Genomic DNA, 25,165 nt, shown 5'->3' with positions numbered 1-25,165 from the left:
AAACCAAGGAAACAAAAACTGATGAAATACATGGTTTATTTGAACAAAGAAAGGAGAATGAACTGGATTCCAATTCTGAGGATGAGGAAAGCCAAAATTCTAGTAAAACAACTGCCTTTTATTGCTAATAAAAGTGATAAAGGTTATGGGCTCTCTCCACTACCATTTCAGATCCATGATTATATAAAAGGGAATAAAGAAGAATCTATTTACTGTTCACCACAGTAAAATGTAAAGTATCTGAAATGCCTAGATGCTACAATAAACAGAGTCTTGTTAAACTATACAGATAGGATAAATTTTGAGAAATAAGACCTTCCAGACATCTTTGGGGGAAGGACAAAAATTGTACACGTAAGGTATCAAACTTCTTCAGATATAGGGTGGGCAAAAGTATGTCCTGCTGATACATACTGCTGGCATCAAATCCCACGACTAAGCGATCATAATGTCCTTTGAAAAATGTATTTTAAAAAACCTCAAGCATTTCAGACAGCTAGCGCTGTGACTCTACATGCTTGTGCTTCCCTTCAGAACAGTCTGATCCCCTGCGCTGACATAGCAGGAGTTCAAATCCCAGATGGAAAATTAATCTCACAATGTAGCCAGATTGAGTTTCCAATTCTCTAGTGCGTAACTTGAAGGTTGTTCTGCTTAGCTATTGAAGAAGTGAGGGCAGAGAGACTTTAACTTATTTGACATCCTGAACATTACTTAAGCAAGACACACTCTGAAAAGGACCTCATTGTCTACTGACGGATACAAAAGATGCATAGTATCCTCCTTTGTACTCATCCTTCCTATAAAATATTGCTATAACACCTTTCCCTGCCTAAATGGCCTGGCCAGAAGGGGGTCCAAGGTCCAAATGACTTCAGCTATGTCTCTGAATGTGTGGACAGAATCTGGCCTTAAAATAGAATGGAGATAGATCATTATACATTTTAAGGAAAGCATCTCCTATAAAAACACATTTATGGTTTCCTCATATTTATGGTTTTCCTCAGGAAAAGACAAGGCCAGCAAGCTAAAATAACTGTAACGTAATGTTATTATTAAGCAACTTCTTTTAAAAGCTGATCCTGAATCTTAGTCTGTTTGAAAAAGAAACAGCTAATCGTACATTTCCTTATATGAACTCCACCATGGTCAGTTCATGGTATGTTACAAAAACATGCAGCAGCAGAATCTGAGCTATTCTGGCCAGTATTTTTTCTTCTGCTCTCCAGGTCTTGGACTTCTTACCAGATGAAAAGAATACTACTGGTTTACTAAGAGCAAACTATCGGTTTAGTAATCTGCAAACCTTTTGCAGAGCAACACAAGACTAACTCTATGGTATGCCAACATCCGCTTATGCAAGTTTATTGAAAACTAAGAGGCATGAGAAACTAAGTGTTGAACCTACAGACAGAAAAGATTTTATTTACATATATGGGGTTGCTTCTAATATGGTAATTATGAATATAAGACCTAGAACTCAGGTGAAGTCAATGTAGTTATACCAATGTAAAAAGCTGCCTGCATCTTCAACATAAAGACAGAGGACTAAATAGACCTCTTGGGTTATTTGAGCATTTTGAAAGGTCTTCACTGCCTTGTCCATCCTCATAAATGTAAGAAAAAAGTAGTAAAATCTTTATGACTAATTTCAGACAGAATTAATAAACAGGTAAGTCACACTGATCTTCCCAACACACAGTACCACATCCCCTTTTCACTGGTATCCAAACAGAACACCACATTTCATTTTATTTCATGAGTGTGGTATTTCTTTAATCACCTGCTTTCAAGAAAATAGTACAGTCACATCTTTAAGTATTGTATTCCTGAGACTGTTGCCTCCAACTTCAATACTTCTGTGCCAGATACTCAGCTAATGTAAATTGGTACAGTTCTGTTATAGTCAATATATTACACTGACTTACTGCAGCTGCCTTTCTTTGTCCATTAAAGCGTTACCAAGAAATTCCAAATCTGAACGTTTGTGTACTGGATAGCATTTAAAATGGAGCATGCTAAGTTTCCACAAAACGATAGCACAGAACAAAAGACACTGCCTTGGTATCCTATTACCTATAGTATCCACAACTCATTTCTGAATGTGTAATAATATGAACCAATTGCAAGAGCCCGAATAGCCTTTATCATTTCAAGATGTGTCACCTACAAGTGAGCTGTGTGTTAGATTCCTGTTTGGGCTCTGATCCAGTAAAGTACTCCACCACGTGGGTAGTCCTGCTTATCTTCAGCTGAACTTCTTGCCTACTTAAAAGTTAAATGACATACCTAGGTGCATGACTGGGCCAGGGCAGTGGAATAAACTGGTGTCACTCACGGAAATCCTGGAACAATGCTGATTTACATTAACCGAGAATATGACATTTTGATTATGAACTAAGATCATCTGTCTTTTTAGTAGCTATATGACCCACTACAACAAACTTTGACATTCTCTTAGGCAAGTTTTTACCTGTAATAATTTCAAGCGATGTAAAATGACTACAAATCATCTAATGTGACAACGAACCAAACACTACTGTACAGCATGTACCAATCTGATAATACATCAAATGTATGACAACCTATAATGTTAGGCATACCATTTCACCAAGAGTATTTAACAGCAGTGGGGTTCTTTCTGTCAACTCCAGTGTAAAAAGAGGCCAGGAGGATGAGATCAAATGATGGCAGCTCTGCTTCTCATAAAAGGACCTCGGAGACTCCAAGGAGATTTGCGTATCTTCACTTCAGCAGCATAGCAATGTGGAAATGTTAAAGTTAGTAAAGCAAACAGACCTCAAATGAGAAGGGCAACAGATGTCAACCAGTATCGTATGTCAGTAAACAGCAACAAGACAGAGGGTACTTTTCCTAGCGCTTTTGTGAAAGCATCATGCTATCAGCTACAGCCACATCTCAGCTGTTTGACTCTCTAAGTGGTGGTGCGTGTATATGTGATTAGACTCCCACCAAGAGAAGATTTCCAACTAATATGTAAATACTGTCCACTGAAGTCAGCTGAAAGAAAACAGAGATGCTTCCATATATTTATTGTGGCTTTTGAAAAGTGAAAAAAATTCACATTGAAAACTCAAGCTGACTAAAAGTTCATTCTGTGCTTGGCAGGGACAGATGAGCATTTATATTTCTCAGCTTTAATACAGAAGGATCATCCTTAGGGCAAAAGAGTAGTTGTGAGTCATCCACTTTTTACTCTTACTGCTAAGACTTCTGACAGTAAGGCCAAAATATGCTAACTAAAAAGGCACTCTCTGTACCATAAACACTAGGCCACAAGGAACTGGACAGTGGCCATCAAATCACTGCCTTTTAATTTTTCTCTCTCATCTATATTTCTCTAAAGATTTCTGGTAAGAAGGCAGCTGACTTTATACAAAAGCCAGAGGCATTGCCAGTATCTTGGTGGTTTCATGCATGCCATATAGAATCTAACTTTTTTATGCAAGAAAAAAAAAAACACCTTTCATTTAGGCAAAGACGTAATTCAATGTCAAAATACCAAGGAAAGAGGTAAAGCGATAGAGTTGTTCTACTGCTGAGTCATTGATTTGAGTCCAGGCTTGGTAGCTGCAGATGTATTCTGCAGCCAACTACCACCTTAGATGCTTACATGGAAAAGACTGACGGTGTTTGCCTGGTTCTCTGCGAGCCATAGAGTCCCCATCATGAACTGTCCATGACATCCCTTGATAACTTTGCTGACAGTCAGAACTGAGAAAACAACAAATGAACGCACTGCGAAGACTCAGCTGTTTTCACTGCTAAAATGCTGAGTATAAAAATAGGTATATGTTATGCACTGAAAATTAAAGTAATTTTGTAGAGTACGTCCTGTCAATAGAGATTGATTATTTACATATCCATGAAGAAATTAAAAAAAATCACTTACATAAAGAGGCCATACCTAGCCACTACACTACTTAGAAAAACAAAAGATGTCACCCAACCCTGCCCAGTGATGGTCTCCACTGAACCATGGACTCAAACTGTAAATGTACAAATTTGGAGCTTTTGAAGAAAAGGCAGGCAAGCTCACAGCACCTTAACACACTCCTGTGTACAGCATGGTGCCCAAGAACCACCATCTCTGTCCTCTGCCTTTTCAAAATCCTCTGATTAAAGGAATAGGAGAAAAAAAACCATCCCAACACAACAGGAAGCCCTTTAGTAAAAGGTGCATTAATTGGGTAAAGCAAGCCAACGAAATGATTAATTTGCTTCTCTCCTTCAATATTATGTTTACACAACTTGATTATAGCACTTAATTACTAATTCACCCTGCTTAAAAACAAGATTGCTCTAAATTTTTAATGAGACAAGGGAAGGCAACATTCCTTAACTCAACAGGGAGAAGTAATTTTACTTCCTCTTTTGATTTCCCAAGTTATTAACATTTCTAAGGGAAAAAATATCCCCTCCCTGATCTTTCACTTGGTGCTTTCTTTTGAAAATATGGAAATCAGCAAGAACATTCGTGTTAATGCCAGTCCATGAGCTGACAGGTAATGCTTTGGAAGGGGAATAGAGGATCAGATTTACACCACTGAGATCCTGGTCCAGAAGTGAAAACAGCGTAATCACCTCCAGTTCTGCCAGCAGAGAAATGTATCAGGTACCAATACTATTTATGGGTGCTCTCACAAAATGTTGTCCATTCAGAATCGCCAGTTGGTCCATTACCTAGATTTTAGATTAACTGTGTTGCACTAAAGAACAAACCTTTTTTATATTCATGGTCTTCTATTACATCTTCATTGTTAGGAGCTGAATACACTGAATATAGTATCTTCTTTCAAGCTCATCTGCATAAATCCTGTTAACTGGGGTGTGTGTGTATTTTTTGTTTGTTTTTTGGTTTTTGTTTGTTTGTTTATTTGTTTGTTTGTTTTTTACCACCTACGCTACACCACCCAATAACTTCCTTGGGCAATTGAGAGGGGACGGCCACTAAATGAAGCGTATCCAAGCAGCGCACAAACAAAATTTTTTCAAGTTCCTCTAATACAGACTTGTAAGTGAATCATTTCAACTGCATCATCATAACTTCTAACCCCTGTATGCAATATATCTCCTTCATAGTTAGGGACTCTATCCCTTTTATCCTGAAGGCAACTCAGAGGACCTTTATCCATACAGCTTCTGGGACTGCTTCAGATCATGTAAATCACACGTAAGGGGTAGTTCACTTGCTCAGCTACAATGTTAGGTAATCACCCAACATCTCTTTCTATAGAATCTAGATCATTTTTGTATACCTCCAATCCCCTTTATAAATACAATAAAGAAAAAGGCTTTTCCTCATCTCTTTTCAGTATGTACCAGCAAACTGCATAACAGTCAGAGCCAAGAAAGAAAAGATTACATTTCCCTTAAAAGTCAAATTTAAACCTGAAAAATCTTATAGTCCTTGTTTTCTAGAATAACTCACAGGAAAGAAGCAGAGAAAAATAAAAGACCTCTCTGTTGTCTGACAGCCCACATTTGCCTCTAACTGAACAGCTGAGGTCACATTCATGCCACAACAACGCAGTGACATCCAATCCAAAGCTCTAACATTAGTGCTGGATCAAATACAGCAAAGGTCTGAGAAGTCACGGGAAGAAAAGGGATTTTCCTGTCCATCTCCCTGGTAAGAGAGCCCATTCTTGACCCAAAGTGCTCCTGTGCATGGGTGTCTAAGCTGCACTTGTGGGACCAATCAGTGACTGATACATTGCAGTGAGAGCTCTGGTCAGCAGTTCTCACCAAGAGGGTATCGCAAGGTGGAAGAGCTGCCAGCTTTTCTCTGGGTGGGAGTGCTGCTCTTCTGGAAGGCAGCATCCCTCCTATACAGAAGACACTACCAGTCTTTCTAAGGAGGAGCAACATACTGCTAGAATACTGGTACCTATTTTAGAGGGGAGTCTGACCCCAATCAGTAAGCTGAAATGAACATATGCAAGGAGTATATACGCAACCTGATGTGGAGCAAGGGGGAAAGAGGTAGGAGGCACAGACCATCACACACCCACACACTATACTGCACACACAACTAAACACTCACAAAGATGCACATCACAGTGCACATCACAGAGTGGGCTGCTGATACACATCTGTACATGAAGCTAAATACACACGCTGTTGTACAGCTACACCGCTCCACATAACAGACCACCACCACCACCACCCACCACCACAGCTACCTGCTTTTTGGTATTCATTATTTCTTTGTTGGTAACACTCACTGTTCTGCTAAGGACTATCCAAAGTTCACGAAGTTGAAAACAGTGCAAGATGAGGTCCTATGGAAGGACTCCGAGGAGGAAAGAAAACCAGTCCAACTGGTTGTCAACGTTTTATACCCAAAATCATTGCAGAAAGCTGACTATAGAAAGTTACTGGTAAAATGTATTCTAGCAAACCATATGAAGATTTTTCTCTTCCATATTGGCCAGTAATAGTGTCCCACTTTAAGATAACCAAATCCAAGATAAATCTGGTAATTCAGTTTCATACAGGTAATCTTATTAATTGTTTTAATATGCAATTAAGGAATAGTCAGTGGGCTGCAGGATTTTATAAGGCAATAATCCTGTTCCCTAGTGTACAGCTTTATCCCAAAGAGTAGGTTATCCAAAAAAAAAAAAAAAAAAAAAAAGGAGCTGGAAGATTGCCAAATCAAACAGCACCTTCTTCCCATTTTCAATTACATACAAGTGAAGCAGAGTAATGAGGATATACTGGAAACTTTGACATTTATTTATTGAACATTTTTACTGAGAAGGAATTGCTGGCTTGCTAAACCGGAAACTATATTTTTACTACAGAAACAATCACATAGAAAACTAGGATCCTGCTGCTCAGCAAGAAAGGAATGGCTAGAACCAATAAATTGACCCATTCAAATCAGCAATGTTAAGGTTATTTCACTGAATGCAGTATGTATTTCAAATATCCAAAACCCCCCAAATATGGTATATATTTCAGAATCCTCATGTTGTGCAACTTTACATTGTACGGTCTTCTGTGTCAGTGCTGGCCCAGGTTAGGCTCTGTTACAGTTCACAGGCACAACAATAAGGACATAAAAAAACCCACTAAAATAAAAAGGTGTAGAAGGGGCAAATGAAAGATAAACCAAATTGCAAGAAGACATTCAGAAGATTTTCTCCCCTCTCAGGAGATTCTAGAGATTAAATAATCAAAATGAAATGGGAAATAACTGTTATCACACTGCATGTCCTTTTTTCCTTTTTGGCTAGACCAATTGTTTTAATTCTCTTTTACCACAGAGAAGAAAAATGCAGAGAGGGTAAATGAAGAGGAAAATAGGGAAGTCAACATTCTTTGAAGGAACAACATATGGCGACCAGGCACGAGAGATGGAGGTTATAAATCTTTCCTTGGTAGAATTACCTAAAGATGAAATTGCAGTTTCAAGGGGCTTGAGCTTTTAAAATCACACTAGAATCTAGCAAATTAGCAAATTAACCTGCATGGTCAAAAATATTGCAGTAACCTTCATTTCCAACATTTATTTGCAAAGTTCATGGATACTGAAATTTTTTTTACTAATACAGATGTGGTCAGTAAAGACCACGAAAGTCTCCTTTACTTGGCAAATCACTCAAAATAAGAATAAAAAGATACAAGAATTAGGAATTAGAAGAAAATATTGCATCCTGCAAACAGCCACTGCTGTAAAACATATATAAAGGGAAAGGAGACAGGAGGTAGGCTAGTGCTCGGTTCTTTGTGAGAAGAAACTTATTTAGGGATATGAAAGGATACAGGAAAAGCTCTTTACTGTTCCAGTTATTATGACCAATTGCCCAAGAAAGTGAAGAGGCAGAATCCTACTGTTTCACATGTACTTCAATCAGGTTTATCACACAGTGGTATGTAGGTAAGTCAGCTCCCTGTCCTGTGGAGCCATGATCCTCCAGTGCATCTGCCTCTGAAGCACACTATACCCCAGTTCCAGATCCCAGTGCTGGGATGCCACAGGACTAAGGATCAGCATAGTACGGGATTATGAGAGTAACAGCACATTCAGACACATTATCCCTAAGGAAACACCAGCCAGTTCCAACACAGTTCCCAACCGTTAATCTAAGTAGACTCTAATTACTGTGTAAGGTTAACATATCTAACATATCTTTGGGTCTTTCCTAGATAACTCATCTTTTTTTTCCTCCTACTGAGAAGTGATGCCCTGATGGATTTTGAGGATCTTCTCTGGGTGCCAAGATTTTCTGAGTGAACAGCAGACTGCTGGAGCAGTGGCTCTGACTTGGTTGCCCTATGCCCAAAAAACCCCAACCCCAACAGCACGGCAAGTCAGCTGTAACGCTTCATGTACGTTATATCCCTAAAGCATCTGATTTACTGCACAGATACAAGAACAGCCCTGCTCAGCAGGCTCACCAGCTCCCGGAAGCATCAGCCTCACTGCGCACATGCACACATTTCTGTATGAGATTCCCAGGCAGAAGCTTGGCAGCACTGCTACTATTGCTTATCATTACTGGATTTTACATGTCTTTTTAACAGCCGGCGCTTCTGTTAGCAGAGCATGTTAGAGCTGGACTAAGATCATCTGAAGTGATTTTGAGGGATCTTGGTTTTGGGTGCTGTTTTTAAGCTTCCCTAAAGAGGTCTGAGTTCTAGAAAATGGAGAACTGCCAACCCATGAAAACCAGATAGCTTTTAAGTATTTTGATTTGACACTGAGAAGTGGAAATACCCAAAAATAATTCTGAGAAATGTGACCAAAATCACTGAGACAAATACAGTAAAGATCCTTCTTCAAATAAACAGAGCCATGAGGTTATTGGTAAAAAAAACGCATTTTTTTCCTTTGCTGTTACACTGAGCAAAGGCCTTCGAAAGGCACAATAAATACGCACAAACCATCTACTGGAGAACAGCTAGTTACTTGTATTATTTGCAAAGACTGCACTGATACTGAGTATTTGCAGGAGCACCTCTAAGAAATATCTGTTTTGGAATATTTGTTAGAAAAATAAATGTATTGAAGTGCAATGCAAGATATGTATTTAACTTCCTTCCCAAAAGACACCTATACAGTTTCTTGTTTCTTGATCTCATACAGCTGACTTCTTTTAAAAATATTTTTACACAGTCTAATGGTCTGCTGATACAAGAGATATTACCATTGGTGGCACCTCTTTAACAACAATCTTCCAAACCCATACTAAGTCAAAACCTCTAGTGAGTGCAGAAATGTTCTAGTATCCAGGATTGGATTCAGGGCCTCATCCAGCTCCCAGTGATCACCACAGGCAGTATGATGGAATGGAACATGGTACAAATGTCCAGTGCCATTTATAAAACAACAGTCTTCAAATTAGATTCCCCTTTTCTTTTGCAGAGATACTCCAAGGAAGTATATGGGCTTGATCTGTAACTCAGTGAAATGAAGGGAAACATTCCTGCTGACTAGCATAACCCCTGGGTCAGGCCTTGTAGAGGTAGCTGCTGAAGAACTGAAAAAGGCAGAAGCTGCATTTGGGAAATCAGACTCCATATGCAGTGCTGAGGCACTGGATTCAAATTTACATTTATTCTTTTTCTTTGTGAACTTATATTAACTTCTCTGGTTCGAGCAAAGATGGGAAGTGAGCATAAGGAGTCCTCAAGCACTGTTCCCAACAGTCATGGGTAAGCACTTAATAAAGTTTAGCCCGGGAAGATCCACAGACCCTGCACTGTACTTATGACAAGCCACAAAACATTCCTATAAGCCAGGCGGTAGGAACCTCCTGACACATCACAACAGTAAAAGAGCAAACACTCTTTAAATTAAAAAATCTCTGACACAACCGGCTTAAAGGATCTAGTTTCACTCAAAAAGATTTCTGAAGGAGCATGCTATGCTGACGGATATGTACGTACATATGTACAAAATATGTATTTGTTCTGACATTCTTGGATATGCTTCTGAAATATTTTGGTATAGAGAGGTAGGCATAAAAATTAAATGTAAAAGAATGTACCAAAATAATATAAAAACACATTAGATAAAATTTTGCAGCATTAGAATTTTATAAGCGTTATAAGGACAGACTTAATAAAAACAGTTTTGAGGTGCTCACTTATTGCATAATAGTGCGAAAAATCTTGAACTTGGAACAAAATATCTGTGTATTTGAAGGCAGAAGATATGCAAAAGATTAACAGAGGAGTACGAATTAAGCATGAAGTCCTGTAACCAAAAGCTGCTACTGAAATCAATTACATTCATCCAAAAGATCGAGTTTTAGTTACAAGCATTATAATTATTAAATGCAGATACATACATTGTACAATGTTTGTTGCAATGGGAATAATTTTAATGGAAGAATTCTAATGAATGAAAGCTACTCTTCCTGATAATCTGTATTGCTTTGTAGAATATTCAAACTCCCTTTCACATTTGGAAAAATTCCAAACATGGGCCAGTTGCTCAATTAATTTTCATCTGTTTATTGATTCCAATGGTATTGCATCAACTGAACCAGGCTGAGAAGCTTACCCATTATTCAGAAAGCACATTCAGTTAAGTTTTAGTTCAAAATTTCATCTACAAAAATCTGTGGCTGATGTCAGAAAGAAAAATGCATCTAGAGACCATCTTGAAAAATGATTTTGTACAAATGGATTGCAATGCAGTGTTTAGTTCCTATGTGTAACACGAGGAGAAGAAATGCCTTTTATTAGCTGAACTGACAGGTGGAAAAATAGATAAGATTTGGGGCATATAAGCCCTTCTTCAGGTCTCTGTGTATTGCTGTTGTTTACATAAATGCAACTAAGTCATGCTCTGGCTGATCCACTGAAAATAAAAGCCTTACTGCTACTTTTAGAAATGTAAATGGATTAAAATAACAAGAATAAACATTAAGTTCTCTCCTCATTGCTAACTATACATTCACCATGGGCCAAACGAGCTGTAAGTGTGCTATTTTTTTACTGTGTAAATACTACTACGTTGTTCCTTATGTCTAAGATTCCTCATTACAAAGGAAGCAAAGTAGGACAAATATCGTAACAGAGGTGAAAGTCTGACCTTCTTATCAGGACCTTCCCAAACTTCCTTGTTCACCTGTGAAATTACGTAGCCTAATTTCATAGAAAGCAGCTTACACCTGCATGCCCCCCCCGTCACAAATGAATCTTCAATACACCTCGGTAACATATGGAGTTAAAAAGGGGGTGGAGAGGAAGTGATGCATGTGATGCTAGCACTTTTCTGGCTGTGCAGAAGGTACTAACCTTTCCATTTAAATTAAAGTCTGTGCATGGTGCCAAACTGCAAAGTGTAAAAGGCTATAAAACAGAAAGAAATCCAGGTACTGCATACCTGTATAGATGCAAAATCCCCAGAAGCACAAGCTCCAAGAATAGCAGCACCCACCAAAACAGACTCCACTTCTTTGGACAGGACAACAGGCTTGCCTATAGAAGAAAAAGCCACGCCTCTGTTAGGAAGAATGTAGCAGTGCAGCACTAATGGCAGACTAAATAATTAAAGCAATAACTACAAAGAAAAAAGAAAGGAAAAAGGACTTGACTTGGAAACCAAGTTCGCAACTCCACTCAGAGCTACACTTCTATTGTAGACTAATGCAAATATCTCTGCTCTGTGGTTCCAGGCTCCAAGAAAAATGCAGAATTTAAATAAAATGATTTCAGCAAAATATCCATGCAGAACATAAAACGTATAAAGAATAACCCCCCGGCTCTTTGACAACAGCTATTTATCTCAAACAGCCTGGTATAAACCTGCTACCCACACCCTACAAACCCACCCACCTACTGAAAGGTGACCTGGAGGGGAAAATAAGGTGGTAAGCTTTTTGTTTCTTTTGCAATGAATAGAAAAGAGTTTCTTTTGAGTTTGTTTTTTTAAATATATAATCAACAAAGCCAGTCTGTTTTTGCTGGAAGACATAAAAATATGAGCAGTAAGCTTTCATAAGCTATGCATGAAATCACAGGAGAAGTCTTGTCTTCCAAATTTTACAAGACACATGAAAAGGAGATTAAAACCCCAGAAAAACAAACAAACTCACTATATATTCTGAAGGAGAATTAAAATACTAACTACTTTCTACACAAATTAAGTTTCATTACCACGAGTAGTATCATGAACATACTTTCCCTCAGTTCACACAAAATTTTCTAAGATCTGTATTTTACTGTAATAACAGCAGGAAAAGGAGAATAAACAAATAAAAGTCACCCGCTTTCTTAATTCTCTTAAAAAAAAACTAAAATAATTGCATCATTCTAACTACTTTTCTAACTACACATTAGATGCTCACCCTCAATAAGCCAAAGAATTTAATATTCCTACGGTATTTGGCATGTATGCACATTTCCATTACTGAGATAATTTCATTCGATGACTGAGGATGCAAACACACTGCTGGGAGATGGACTTCTGTGAATAGTCTCAATATTACTCAAAAAAGAAGTGCTGCTCCTGAGATCCAACTGTACAATCAGAAAGAGCTGAAATTTGGAAGAGGATCTCTCACTGAGACCAGTGAGCCATGAACTACTGCTACAGAGCCTTTCCCTCAGAAAAGACAAATAGACATTTTTCAAAATGGGGAATAAAGTTATTAATACAAGAAACAATTATGAATACAGAGCAGATTCACCTAGCATCCTAGGCATCCAGGTACATTATGCCCACTTTGCACTGTTCCACCAGCATAAAGCTGCTTGCAATCAATCAGCTTTCAGAGACACAGAGCTGTAACAGCGGCCTTTTTACCACTTCTCCCTCTAGTTAGCACAGACAGAGTGTCAGGGAAAGAAAGTGGATACAGGGAGGACTTGTTGTTTGATTGCTGGAACGGCTACTAACAGCAAAGCAAAACTGGTGTAGTTACACCATCCCTTAAACTTCTCTGAATTGTGACCAAATCAGTCCATCTTAAAAATATTAGCGTAGGATCAGTCACCTCCTCTTATGATGGTCCCACAGCTCAGGAACTGGGTCAACTTTGAACACAGGTAAAACGAAAGCTTACAGCTACTCGGGGTGTTTGCTAGGCTTTGAAGCACTAGACCATTTTCAGCGTGCTCTAGAATTTACTGCCCACTTCCCCATCATCACAACGTATACAGAATTCTTACCAGGCAAACAACACAATCAAGATACTTTCTAAGTGGCCTGCGAAATTATCTATTGGATGTCTGCATGACTGAGTCATGGGCATTTCCAGCTAACAATAATATATTCAGATTTTTTCTTTTCGTATAAGAATGGGGGATTGATCCTGGAATGTTAGTTATTTTATCTGATAGGCTCTAATGAGCTCAACACAACCAAGAGCATTTCAGTGGGATGAACTCTGACACCCCTTGTCAGTCACAGATTGTACAAACGGGGGAGAACTACAGACTGCAAAAAGACCTTTTCATACTGAATTGTACTTGGCCATTAGTTACAGTCAAAGGACTCCAGATTACATTTTAATCAGAATACCTCTTCACAGATCTTTTATTTTAAAAATCATGAGCCAAAATCACAACTCTACATGCAGCTGAAATTCACCTAAAACATCTGAGTTATGTAGGGAAAGGTGTGCACTTGACATCATCATTTTTCACAAACAGAAAGTACCACTTTGACAACAATGTATTTAGTGAATTTTAGATGAATGGCCACTATGCTATTTGCGTCTTCATTTCTGTTTGTTCTTCAGGTAATTACATAAAGCATATTTTCATCTTCCTTCCTGCTTCAAGGTTATGAAGTATGGTCTGTTGTTAGGGCAAGTCAGATCTTCATACCAAATGCCCTAAATCTGAGCCTTAAACTTCATTCCTGACAATTCAACTGGTCTTAAGTTGAAATACACCCAAAATGCACTTCATTCCAAGTTTCGCTGAAGTCCTTTAAACTCAATTTTGCTATTTTTTCCGTATTTTTGAGGCATATTAAACAGACTTGCAGGTGTGCTAAGATATCCCATGCAGGCAGGCTAAAGGGAGTTTAAAAATACCGTGCAAGCCTGAGACCTCTTCCTGTAAAGTACCATACATACAGGCCCTTCCATCCATCAGGAATTCTACAGAAATCAAATGCAACTCCATGCAGGAGCAAGGATTCACAAACTGTGCCCTAAATCATTTTAATGATATGAACACGGAAGCAATTCTGAAAAAAAAGGTTCCATATAACTGATAAAATATCCACTGTGAGCAAGAAGTGTCAGGAGAAGTCCAACAGAATTCAAATAGGACAAAGCTAATAGACGTTTCAGAAGAAATACAACACATCTTACGTCAAACATGCTCACAAAATGTACTATGCGTTATTCTTGTCTATTTTACCTTGTTGTGATCAGACTAATGGCATCACTTCTGTAAGTTTAGAATAACTTTTCTTTAAATCCTGAGAGTGAAAAGCATGTATGTATACATAGTAGTTTTCAAAATTCCATACAAAAATTTTATTGCATTAATTCCATTGCACCTTCTTAGAAAAACCTTTAAGGGTAAGAGCTACAGATTGGAAATCATGTTCAATGTTTCTCTAGGAAGTCTGTTGTCTAACAATACAAATTATGGAGCTTTGTTTGTACCACATCTCTGTGTTATTCAAATGTCTTTATATTTCAGGAAATCCAGTCTTTCAGGAAGTAACATTTCATTATACAATTTTTGGCCAAGCAGCAAAATACAGTTCTATATAAAGAAAGTATTTATTTTTCCGAAGACAAAGTATTTAGCCACCTAAAATAATAACGCAGTTTACACTCCTCTCCCCCCACTTCCTCTAACTTACCAGTAATGTCAGCGTGCATCTGCACAAAGAGGGGGTTCTTGCTCAGCCCACCACACAGAAACAGTGTGTTGATATGATGCCCTGCAGCCTGCATAGTTTCCAAAATATGTCTCGTTCCTAACTTCAAAAGGGGCGGGAGGGAAAAAAACAACAGATGAGCACAGGAGAGCAAACACAGGCAAAGAACTTAAGGAACAACATGCTTAAAAGAATGATAGACATGCATAGATACTAAGTGCCCCTAACAGCAGCCTGACGGCCGGGAATGGGCCTGCAGGGGTAGGGCCTCTGCTTAGCTTCTAGCCAGTAACAGGCATTGTAATTAAGAACAAGAAAAATCAGACAGTGGAAGTACAGAAGCGCAGCAGACTGCGAGAAGCATCCTGGGGCTGGCTGCAGGAGAGAGCAGGTAGCTACGAGCACACAGGAACACAGAGCTCCCAGGGAGCTGCGCTACCTGCATGGCCAGAGACAGCGGTTATGAGAAATGGGTATCAGGAAAATGGGTACAGCACAGAAACGGGTGTCAGGAAAAACTGGGGGCAGTGATAAGCAGCTCTTTGTGACCAAGAGCTGCAGAGTACAGAAAACATTCCCGGAACTAAGCCCTACGCGGCAAAGACATCCCCATCAAAAACTCCTAGTCAATTTGTATTACAGCATCTGAAAATCAGATTAGTATGGAAATTTCAATTCTGGAGCCAAACAGCAAAAGAGAACAACAAAAAAGAATCAAATGAAAGCTGTGTATTTTCCTTTCAGCAAAAAGGAAAACCTTAAAGAATTTTCTGTTGGCTTAACTCACTGCTTTTGCCTTATACGGATCAAAATAAAATGCTCCATTCCATGCCTGGATTAATCAAAACATATCTAAAACACAGGCATATTTTAAAATCCTCTTTTAAAGTCTACACTTTGATAAAGTCAGATCAGGAAAGTTCAGTGTTCAATTCTGTAAATGATGGAAGCAAATACACTGCCACTCCTAAGAAATCTTTCCTCTTTCTGTTTGCTTTGCTTGCCTCCAACTATTCACTGAAGTCAACCCTTTCCCTCCTTCCTCTTGCAAGAAAATTGTCAGTTCCTTCGACAAACCATTTGTCCCCAAAATTGTCAGCTCTTTATATTCCCTGGACTTAATGTGGAACTTCAGACTTGACTACCTGCCAAATTTAAGCCAAAACTTTGCCCAAGCTCACTGTTTTTCTATGTAAATGCCCCCCAAAACACCATCTGGTTGAAGTTTTTACTAACCAACGTCTAAGTTTTCTCTATCTTATGCTCCAAGTTCATTAAGAGGTCTCCAGCCTGCAATAAACCCCTCTTCAAATAAAGCTACTGAAAATTGAAACTACCAGTTTCATCAGACTTGAGATGTTTATTATGAATGACTGGCACAACTCTGGATAGGCCTTCAAATGTATTTTGGTTTTAAGGCAAGTGGTTATGAGGAACTCTAGCAGCCGCAACACCAGCTGACTAAATCCATCACTTCCCTATTGACACAGAGGGCTAATTTCCAAATGACACAGCCACAATTTTAATTATGGAAAAATAAACTACTCTAAAAAGAGCCTGTCTCCTCAGAACTGGCCTGACGGCCACAATTATATCTCTGATCATGTCCCCATCGGTCTAACTGCTGCATCACGTTTTGCAATGAATAGCTAAAAGGATATTCTCTTTCATTATTTCTGAAATTCAAATTTATTAACAACTTCTCGCACAACATGCACACCCCTAAGACCCTGAGAAAGAACATGCTGTGAAAACTATTTTGTGTTTACCTGCCTGGAAAATTGTATTCACACAGAAATTTAAATTAAAGCTAGACTTATTTCACTGTGGGTGGGGGGGAGCTAATTTAATCCTGGATTGGAGAAAATGCAAATTGAGGGTCTTCAAATGCAAATTTTACATAAAAAGAAAAAAGAGTCTCCTGCTGAAAAGAAAACTAGAGATTAACATTCTGTGGGCAGGCCTACACTTTTTACAAGGTTTTCAGTTAGGTTTAAAGTCTACATTGCATCCATTGAAGACAACTAATGGTACAGGATTGGGGCTGTCCTGAACAAGAAGCATTTCCTTCAACAAAAGTGAAGCTGAAACTGGAGTGTCAGGATAAGGGAGGAAAATTAAATATTCTGGGTATCACACTAGCATTTAGTAAATATATCAAGTCAAAAACAAGTCTATTTCTGTCTACTTTTTAATTACCGTTTCAATGGTGTTTTAAGAAAAATGAATTCCTGTTAATTTACAATAAAAAGAAAGCTATAGAATGGTCTTTTATTTTTATCTTGTATCTCATGATCAATACAATCAACTATCAAAAAGACACAGCAATGCTGAATTTAGTGTTAAACACAGTATTTGTGGTTCACACTAAAATTTGAGTTGCACCATACAGTCAGATTATAGGTGACTTTCCCAGGACGTCCAGCAGTGAATATTTCCACTTCATTAGCACAATGTAATAAGGGAGCACCTGTTCGATACTGGAAAGTTTTGTTTTCAGCTTCTTTCACGGGACAGTATCAGTAGCTGGCATTGTTTAAACTCTCCTAGACATTCTTATTTAAATTGTGGGATTATACTAAAGCATCAGGTATAACCAAGCTACATTCATCTTAAAAAGGATCAAAACTGACAACAGTGAATTCCAGACTCGGGTTAAATTATCGCTATTTGCTGAAGATGGAGGGTTAATACATTAGGCATACGACTCGCAGTAAATTTACAGCAGCCGCCCACCCTCTATCCCAGATGGCTGACCCAGCCTAGCAAAGACTTTTAGTTGTTGTTTAACCAGTACAGCAGTTTGGAAGTTTTCCAACTGAACAGAGTTTTGTCAGGAAAAGTCCCCAATTCATCAAACTGTTAATGTTTTTTGAAAACATCTCAAGTTCAACAAACTTTTTTTTTTTTAAACAATCACAAAAAGGATGTCAAAGGAGCGTCAGCTTCAGTCATCAGATGCCTGGGGACAGGACGGGGTACACCACTGAAAATACTGCACGCCAGGGTTTCAAACAGCTTCTCTGACCCCGGATTTCATTTCAAATTAGGATTTCTTGTGAAAGGAAATCCTAGGATCCAGAAAGCCTCATCTGAAAAAACTAGGGCAAGAACAAAAGTGTTCCCGTAAAATTAGCCATCTAAGCACATTAGCAAACATCTATGACGTTTTCATGAAGATGGTCTCTCTGTCCACTTTTAAACAGCCCCAGGTTGAGAAGGCTATATACAGGGCAAGAGCTTGCCTTGCAACAGGAAGACCAAGGGAGGAATGAGCTCTGCTTCTGTTCAGTCTGTGGCACTATGAGCTGAATCACAGACCCACGCTGACCTGCTGTGGTACAGAGTCCTGACTCATCTAACAGGCAACAAGGGGAAATCCATGGTTTTAGGAACAGTCTGAAGCTGAGGCATCATAGGGGAGACCAAGTTCCTTCATATAACTGCCAAGGCTTTTTTTTTTTCAACCACTCTTTCAGCTTAACCTCTACCTAGCCCACGATGTTACCACTGTCCCATATAGCATCAGGATCTTGCCTCACATCTGCACTACAGGCAAAGGCTCCGTTTACAGAATTGTCATAGACAGAAAACTTTTTAGGGGACGTTTTCCCCTCACTCTGGCTTCCCCTTGTCCATCATTTTCGGGTAGGGAATAGTCACCAATGTGAGTAAACAATATCTTGTTTCTTTAAGAAGCCTATTAAGTGAATTCATCTATTATTAGAAATCTATTTAGCAGAAGGGAACAATCAGTCTGCCACAGAACATGAGACAATTCATTTATTCTATTAGGTACTTAAAATGGCTTACAGCAATGGCTTGAATCGTGGCCAAGTAGATAAGGGCAAGTTCATCCAGACCTCGAGACAATGTTAGTCCAACAACCTGTGTGAAGATCAAAAAGAAAATGCACAAATCCGGCCAAGGTAAAACTCCATTATTTTCTGTGGTTTCTTGTTGTAACAAGTTTAAGTGCTATTTCTAAGCCCTATTTTTGTGAGATGTGCACATAATGTTATGTTAAACATGTTATTCCTGATCTGGGAAAGAACCACATAAAGTGCACTTGTCCTTGCAAAGAAATAAAGAACAAACAGCATACTGTATGGGATTAGAGATAGACTGTCTCTGACAGTTTTATGCTGTGACTCAGATACTGCTTGTGAACGTGTTTAATGTCGTAATTTTAACATAGTATTACATAAAAATAACATTTTAAAAGCCCTTCTCCTCCCCGCTTCCAAGCACCCTAACACTGAAAGGCAATTCATAATTAAGGACTGTATCTTAACATCCTTTAGTCTGACATAAATTATGCTGGATTAATATCAACACAGGCAAGATCTGAATGCAGCCGTAACTCTTGCAGGAAAGATGCACTGCTATTAGCAATATTTGCATAACGTCATCAAACCAAAGGAAATTCTGATTCTACTGCAGCAAGTATTTCTTTCATAAAACAATGCAGGTCTACTCAGGACCCAAAAATATGTAAGCCATCTACTTTTTTTAAAAAAATGTTTCCCTGGTCTGTGATTGAAAATGTGTTGTAGTACTTAAAACTACCCTTTTCTACCTCAGTCACAAATATGGTAGGTTTTGGTACTGGAAAGTAGCTTGCGACATTCACTCCAAGGACAACATGCCAATTCAAAGAGCATTTCTGCACTAACCACCAGAGAGATATACTGACACCATCAAATTATACCATTATGGTATTCCTCCGTCTTGGTCCTGCACAGTAACATCCTGACCTGTGGCTTAGCTGATCTGCCATCATGACGTTCAGTGAGGAGAAACCTCCAGATGTTTAAACATGAGCTGAAAATCTCATCAGTGGTGGTTCCCTGCTGAGCTTCCAAAAGTTGCTCCTTTTGGGTTCTAGATTGTAATGCTCTGCAAACTTTACTGAACGCAGCATTTCAGTATAGCCCTTTGGGTTCCAGAAGTAGCATTTTTAATACCACAAGCCAGAATATATATATAATATTGCGTTCAGCTCTGAACAAAGATGTGTCAAGCACCATGGTTGCTTATTTTTAACCATGAGAGAACATACGCCCATTCTTCATAACAAGCACTGGAGCGTTTCAGTTTCTGTTCAAATTAACCACCCAGCAACTCAAATACTCTAAATTTACTCAGTAGTTACCCATTTGAATTAAACAATCTCTCCTCAGAATATTTCACTCCTTTTCCAGATACTCATAACCAATTTTGTGGCAAAATTCATTACGATGGAAAGGTTAAATCAGGCAGACAGGTGAATTTACAACAGCAAGCGTTGCTCCTCGGTGTTCTGAAGTGTAATTCCTACAAAAGGTACTGCGAGACAACACACCTCCTCATATTTTTAGAAAATAGATGTGGCTCTAGCAATATCTGAAGTATCCTGATCTCTGGTTTTCTACTGAAACATTAGCATACTTCAAAATACAGCAAGAAATCAAAACCCTATGGGATAGTTTAAATAGCTAAGGAGGAGTATGTTTAAAATTAAAAAAAAGTTCTTTCCAAACTTTTTTTTTTTTTTTTTTTTTTACCCCATATTGACCTTTTTGCAAAGACAGGCTGTTTCTTACCATGCCCTTTAGTGTCAGATCTGTTAAGGGAGATCTGTTGCCATGGAAATCTGGCCAAACATGTAAATCAACAGTGAGGAAACCCACAGGCAAAGATTTCTTAATCAGATCCAGGTGACTGTTCAAGTATGTATATATACTTTGAGAACTAGAAGAAAAACAAGTTGAAAAAAAAAAAAAAAAGCAGGGGAGGTTATTCATCAAACGTAAAACATTTGCACCTCTACTACTAAATGCAAAAGAACCATCAAAGAATCCCAAATCCCAGATATAAAACAAAGGGGAAGACAAAGCCACTGCTCGCGGAGCACGTGGCATTGCAGAGGGCAGCTAGCAGGGACGTCCATCTGCGCTTGCACTCAGCAAACCACCCAAACCCCTCAGTTCTGCGGGACGAGGGGAGACCATGGAAGCTGATGCTCTTGAGCAGTACACTGGCTCCCACAGGTCCCTAGTGGAGCTGAAGCTGTGGGATATTATGGGGTTTGATGATGCTTCTCTGTAGCAGAAAGCAGGTGCTGACACTGTGAAAGTGAAAGCAATAGAAAGGAAAGCCCAGAGAGAGGAATAAGGAGGCTTCAAGAGAGAAATGAAAATAAAATTTCATTACAATGTTTAATAATTTCTCTGATTAATCAATAGTGCTGGACTTAGAGCTTTCCTTTTTTAAACCGTAACTATTTCAGTATGTGTTATGATTAAAATGCAGCAATAAGGGTGGAGGAGAGAAAGCAAGTGGCTGCTGTTTTAGGGAGGAGCTGAACATGGGCCTAAATATGATTGTATCTAAGTTCAGACACTACACCCATCCCCACAATATCCACAGCCTTTGCCCTGGGCCAGCAGGAATCGTAGGACTAATGGTGAACTCCCCAGTGCTTTGGCTTGCCATGACTTTAGTGACATTCCAGTTTAAAAATGTTGCAATTATAGTCAGAATATTTTTTCAAACACTCATACCATCATAAACAGATTCATATATATTTTTCAACTCCTAGGAAATCTCAGAGTGGGGCACTTAATTCTAGACATGTGGGTCAACAATAGCATCTAACCCTAATTACAACTGATTAGTCATTGTCTCATCCACTGTAGACCCAAACAGTGATATTCATTTAGCCTCTACATGTATATTCAATCATGCACTAATGAGATCCCTAAGGGAATTTGGCATATGCTTTACTAGTTTGACTTCTGACCTCCTAGCAGCTGTATATTTATACTTTGCATTCAACCATTCAGCTGCATGTTTTTTCAATTATACCTTACCATGTGTATGCTATCAGAGGATATCACTCAAAATGAAGTACACTTGGAAGACATTAAAATAACTAATTCACGTCATTATTCACATACTTTTAAATGTGCTTTATATGTCTTCTTGGACCTGAATTATCATAATTTGGAAGTCACAATCATTTTTTTCCCTCATTCTAATAGTGGCCCTATTTCTACATCCCTAAAGACCACATTATAAACAATACTCGCTAATGACAAAGTCATTGATTTCCAGTCTAAATCTTGGTTTGATGGTTGGGAAGAAAAATGAAGGAAAACTCCATTCAACCAGAGGCCTACCAGACATCCTCGCTTCTATCTGATCTCCACGCTGCTCAATTACACTCACAGGGTTTAACCGTTCAGGCTACTCTGAACGAGACCTGTGCAACACAAGCTGAAGTCCAGCCAAATCCGCTTAAGACCAAATAACCTTAGAATTACACTTCTCCACACTTTTTCTTCTTTTTTTCTATGTATAAATGTGGGTTATTGGCAAGATCCTTCAAACACTTGCCAGTTCCAGTCTCTACCAAGCCTGTGCTATACGTATTAAACCACAGGCTCTCTGGAGCATTTTCTATTCAGTCCTGTGAAAAGGTATCAGTAGCAGCTGGATCTGGCTTGCAGACCTGAACACAAACGATTGGTATTAAAAAGGAATTATGCTGAAAGTGGAGAGTAATAAATCAACGCAACTTTGCCTAAGGTTATGTTTGTATCAGGGACACAGTCTCAGAAAGCAACAAGATTTTGGTATTTAATTTGTTTAGGAATCTTGGAAGATGGCAGCAGGTATCTTTCAGGAAAAAATCTAAATATTTTAAATTTCTAAATCTAAAAAAAAGGCCCTAAAAATCTACAGGTGCAGAAAACCGACAAATACTATTATTATCTACTGTCTGAAAGATCCTAGAAGAGCTGAGAGAGAGGTGTGTGTCACTTCACTGCTGTTTTCCAGAAGCCATCTCTCTAGATGGGGAAATGGCATTCAGAAGTGAAGGGAAAGAAATTTTGTCCTAACACATGGCTTTTCACGAAGTGCCACAGAACATACAATCCGTGATGTCAAACAGTTAGACACTTTCGTTCCTCCAGAAGATAAGAAACTTTGATTCTAGCAACTGTAAGTATTTAAACTTTAGAGCATAAATGATCGTGTTATTTCCTTCTTTTATTTCATACTCTGGCCTACATATCTTGGATTTTACCACATCAGTGATGGCTAGATGTCGGACCTACACAATACAGAGACTGAAGATCGACTCTGCTATCTACACAGCAATTTCTGCGATTTGCTGAACTGCATGAAAAGAAGCAGTCTTGTTGCCCACAGAGCATGGCAATTAGACCAATGGCTAAATTTACAGCCATCCAGACAATCCTTCTGTAACTCAGTCCTCTCCACTTCCAGTAAAAGAAGGGAAACGGGACCATGGCGATAGGACTGGGAGGGTTGCACAAGACTGGCCAGCCTTCAGTACAAGTGGTCAGTGGGAGATGGTGTCTCGCAAGTCTGGCTAAGCCGCCTCATGCCTGCAAACTCCTGCTCCTGGTATATGCAGAGTGAAGCTTCTGAGATCAGTCATCAGCAGAAACTCTTGTGACAGTAGGTAAAAGATAGGTAAAAGATAAAAGACAGCAGTGAGTAAGAGGCACAGATTTGTGAGCTCAGATGTTTTTTCTTTTTTTAAATGATCCAGACATGCATGTGTTTGCCACTACAAAATCAGCCTAACTCTTGACAGCGTTGCACCCTGCATGGGAAGCAAAGGTAACATGCAACTAAACCCATAATTAGAGAATTCTCATTTTGTTTTCTTTCTGTAACCATTTTTACTTGCAAAACATGTATAAATTCCTGCACCCACAAAGAGAACACACTAAATATAACAAAACAGATTCTCTGAAATTCTACTGAGATTCCCAGACAAATAATCTATCATCATCATCAACAATCCCCCCTGAAAAGAGGGCATGCTTTTATTAAATATTTGACTTAATTTAAGGAAAGATATGATTAAAGTTTGGGCCAAAACTGTTCACTAAAAAAGTGCCTTGTACTTTGTACAGCTGCTGCTATAGTCGTTATAATAAGCTTAAAGCTTGTGCTCTAGTATGTCATAACAGGTATGCGCAGCATGAAGAAATGAAGAGAAAAATTCAGTTCAAACTGCAAAGTTCCTGATTTTTACAGGTTCAAGTTAAATTTCTTAAAAATATTTGAGGAAGAGAGGGAGAGAGAAAATAGGGTAAACTAGTAAGAGATTTATTTACTAAATTTATAGCTATGCAAACATTTTGTTAGGAGAATTAAATCTGAATGGTATCTGGAAAACTTTATACAAACATCATTGAGAATGAACTTGATAAAATATCATAATCCTCTTTATCAATACTATCCTCCACAATTTTACCAACTGCAGAAGCCTCAAGTTCAAAGTCATGGCCCCATACCTTCATGTAACATGAAGTTATACCTGATATTCCATATCTAAGATCCTTTTTCCTTCACAGTCCAAGCCTTTTGCACTATGAAATTAGTTACGGTCAGTCCAGTATCAGATCTACTATAGACAAGTAGGCCACTTCTGCATAATCACTTTACCAACAGAAAAAATGGTTTGTCTTGGCATTACTAGCCAAACCAATTTCCACTGCTGTAAGCTTTGTGAGGCTCGTGCCTCATATGGAGGAGCTGGAAAAACAGCCTGGAAGCCAAATGAAGAAGGAAAAAAAAAATTCTGAACAATATAGATTCCTTATTCCAAGCATACAGAGATATATTTGGTATTGGACATTGCAAAGTATGAGAAGGTCATCCAGAGAAATCCGGTAGCTTTCTGCTCACAGGGAGGATGGAAAGTAACTTTGTGTGTTCAATACATCTGTCAGGAGCAACCCTTGCATTTCAGACCAGAGTGAAGATAAAATGTTAAGTTTGCTGTTTTTCCTTAATCCAAGGAGAAAAAGAAATTAAAAGAGACAAGCACACTTTCATCCAATGTGCCTAACCGTTCAGCTAAGATCTCTCTGGGAGTGATGTGAACTATCTTAAAAGGAATCTGAGCCAAAATAGCTTGGGAAAGTTCAGATTTGAAAGAAGTCCCTGGTTAGTTTTCATCTACTTTAAAAGTGGACCAAACTAAAGTTCTGCATCTCACACAGCCTAGTCCTCAAGGAAGCCTGGAGTTACCTGCAACTCACTCCTACATCTCAAGTTTTGTCTAAAACTTTATCCTGGGTGTCTATGTTCTATTTCTGCTGCCACTCAGGAGTATTTTTTCCTACGGTAGCTATCCCTTCATTAGATGACTGTTCCAAATATATTGATTAATATATTTTTAATATAAGGTACAGCTCATCCCTGGAGCTTAACATTGTCACCTCCAAACGAAGACACATCATTAGTCCAAGGCACACCGGTCTGCTGAACAGGGCTAAGGTAGGATACCATGAAATACACTGGACT

General features: G+C 38.7%; 1 protein-coding gene across 10 annotated transcripts in view; it reads right to left on the bottom strand.

Annotated features, from left to right (window-relative positions):
* The window catches only part of FGGY (FGGY carbohydrate kinase domain containing), a 153,534-nt gene that overhangs the window by 21,097 nt on the left and 107,272 nt on the right, over positions 1-25,165 (bottom strand). For 8 of the 10 annotated variants that reach the window (XM_026105120.2, XM_064516265.1, XM_026105110.2 and 5 more), the window contains 4 exons: positions 20,416-20,563; positions 18,644-18,718; positions 14,813-14,933; positions 11,369-11,463 (listed from right to left, as the gene is read on the bottom strand). In XM_026105120.2, coding sequence (XP_025960905.2) covers positions 11,369-11,463; positions 14,813-14,933; positions 18,644-18,718; positions 20,416-20,563 — 439 coding nt within the window. The remainder of the gene's footprint in view (positions 1-11,368; positions 11,464-14,812; positions 14,934-18,643; positions 18,719-20,415; positions 20,564-25,165) is intronic. The other 2 variants (XM_064516263.1, XM_064516264.1) reach the window with 2 other exon arrangements.

This window comes from Dromaius novaehollandiae, chromosome 8, assembly GCF_036370855.1.
Source record: "Dromaius novaehollandiae isolate bDroNov1 chromosome 8, bDroNov1.hap1, whole genome shotgun sequence".
NCBI lineage: Eukaryota > Metazoa > Chordata > Aves > Casuariiformes > Dromaiidae > Dromaius > Dromaius novaehollandiae.
Note: the sequence above shows the minus strand (reverse complement) of the source record. Positions and strands in the feature narration are given on the sequence as shown.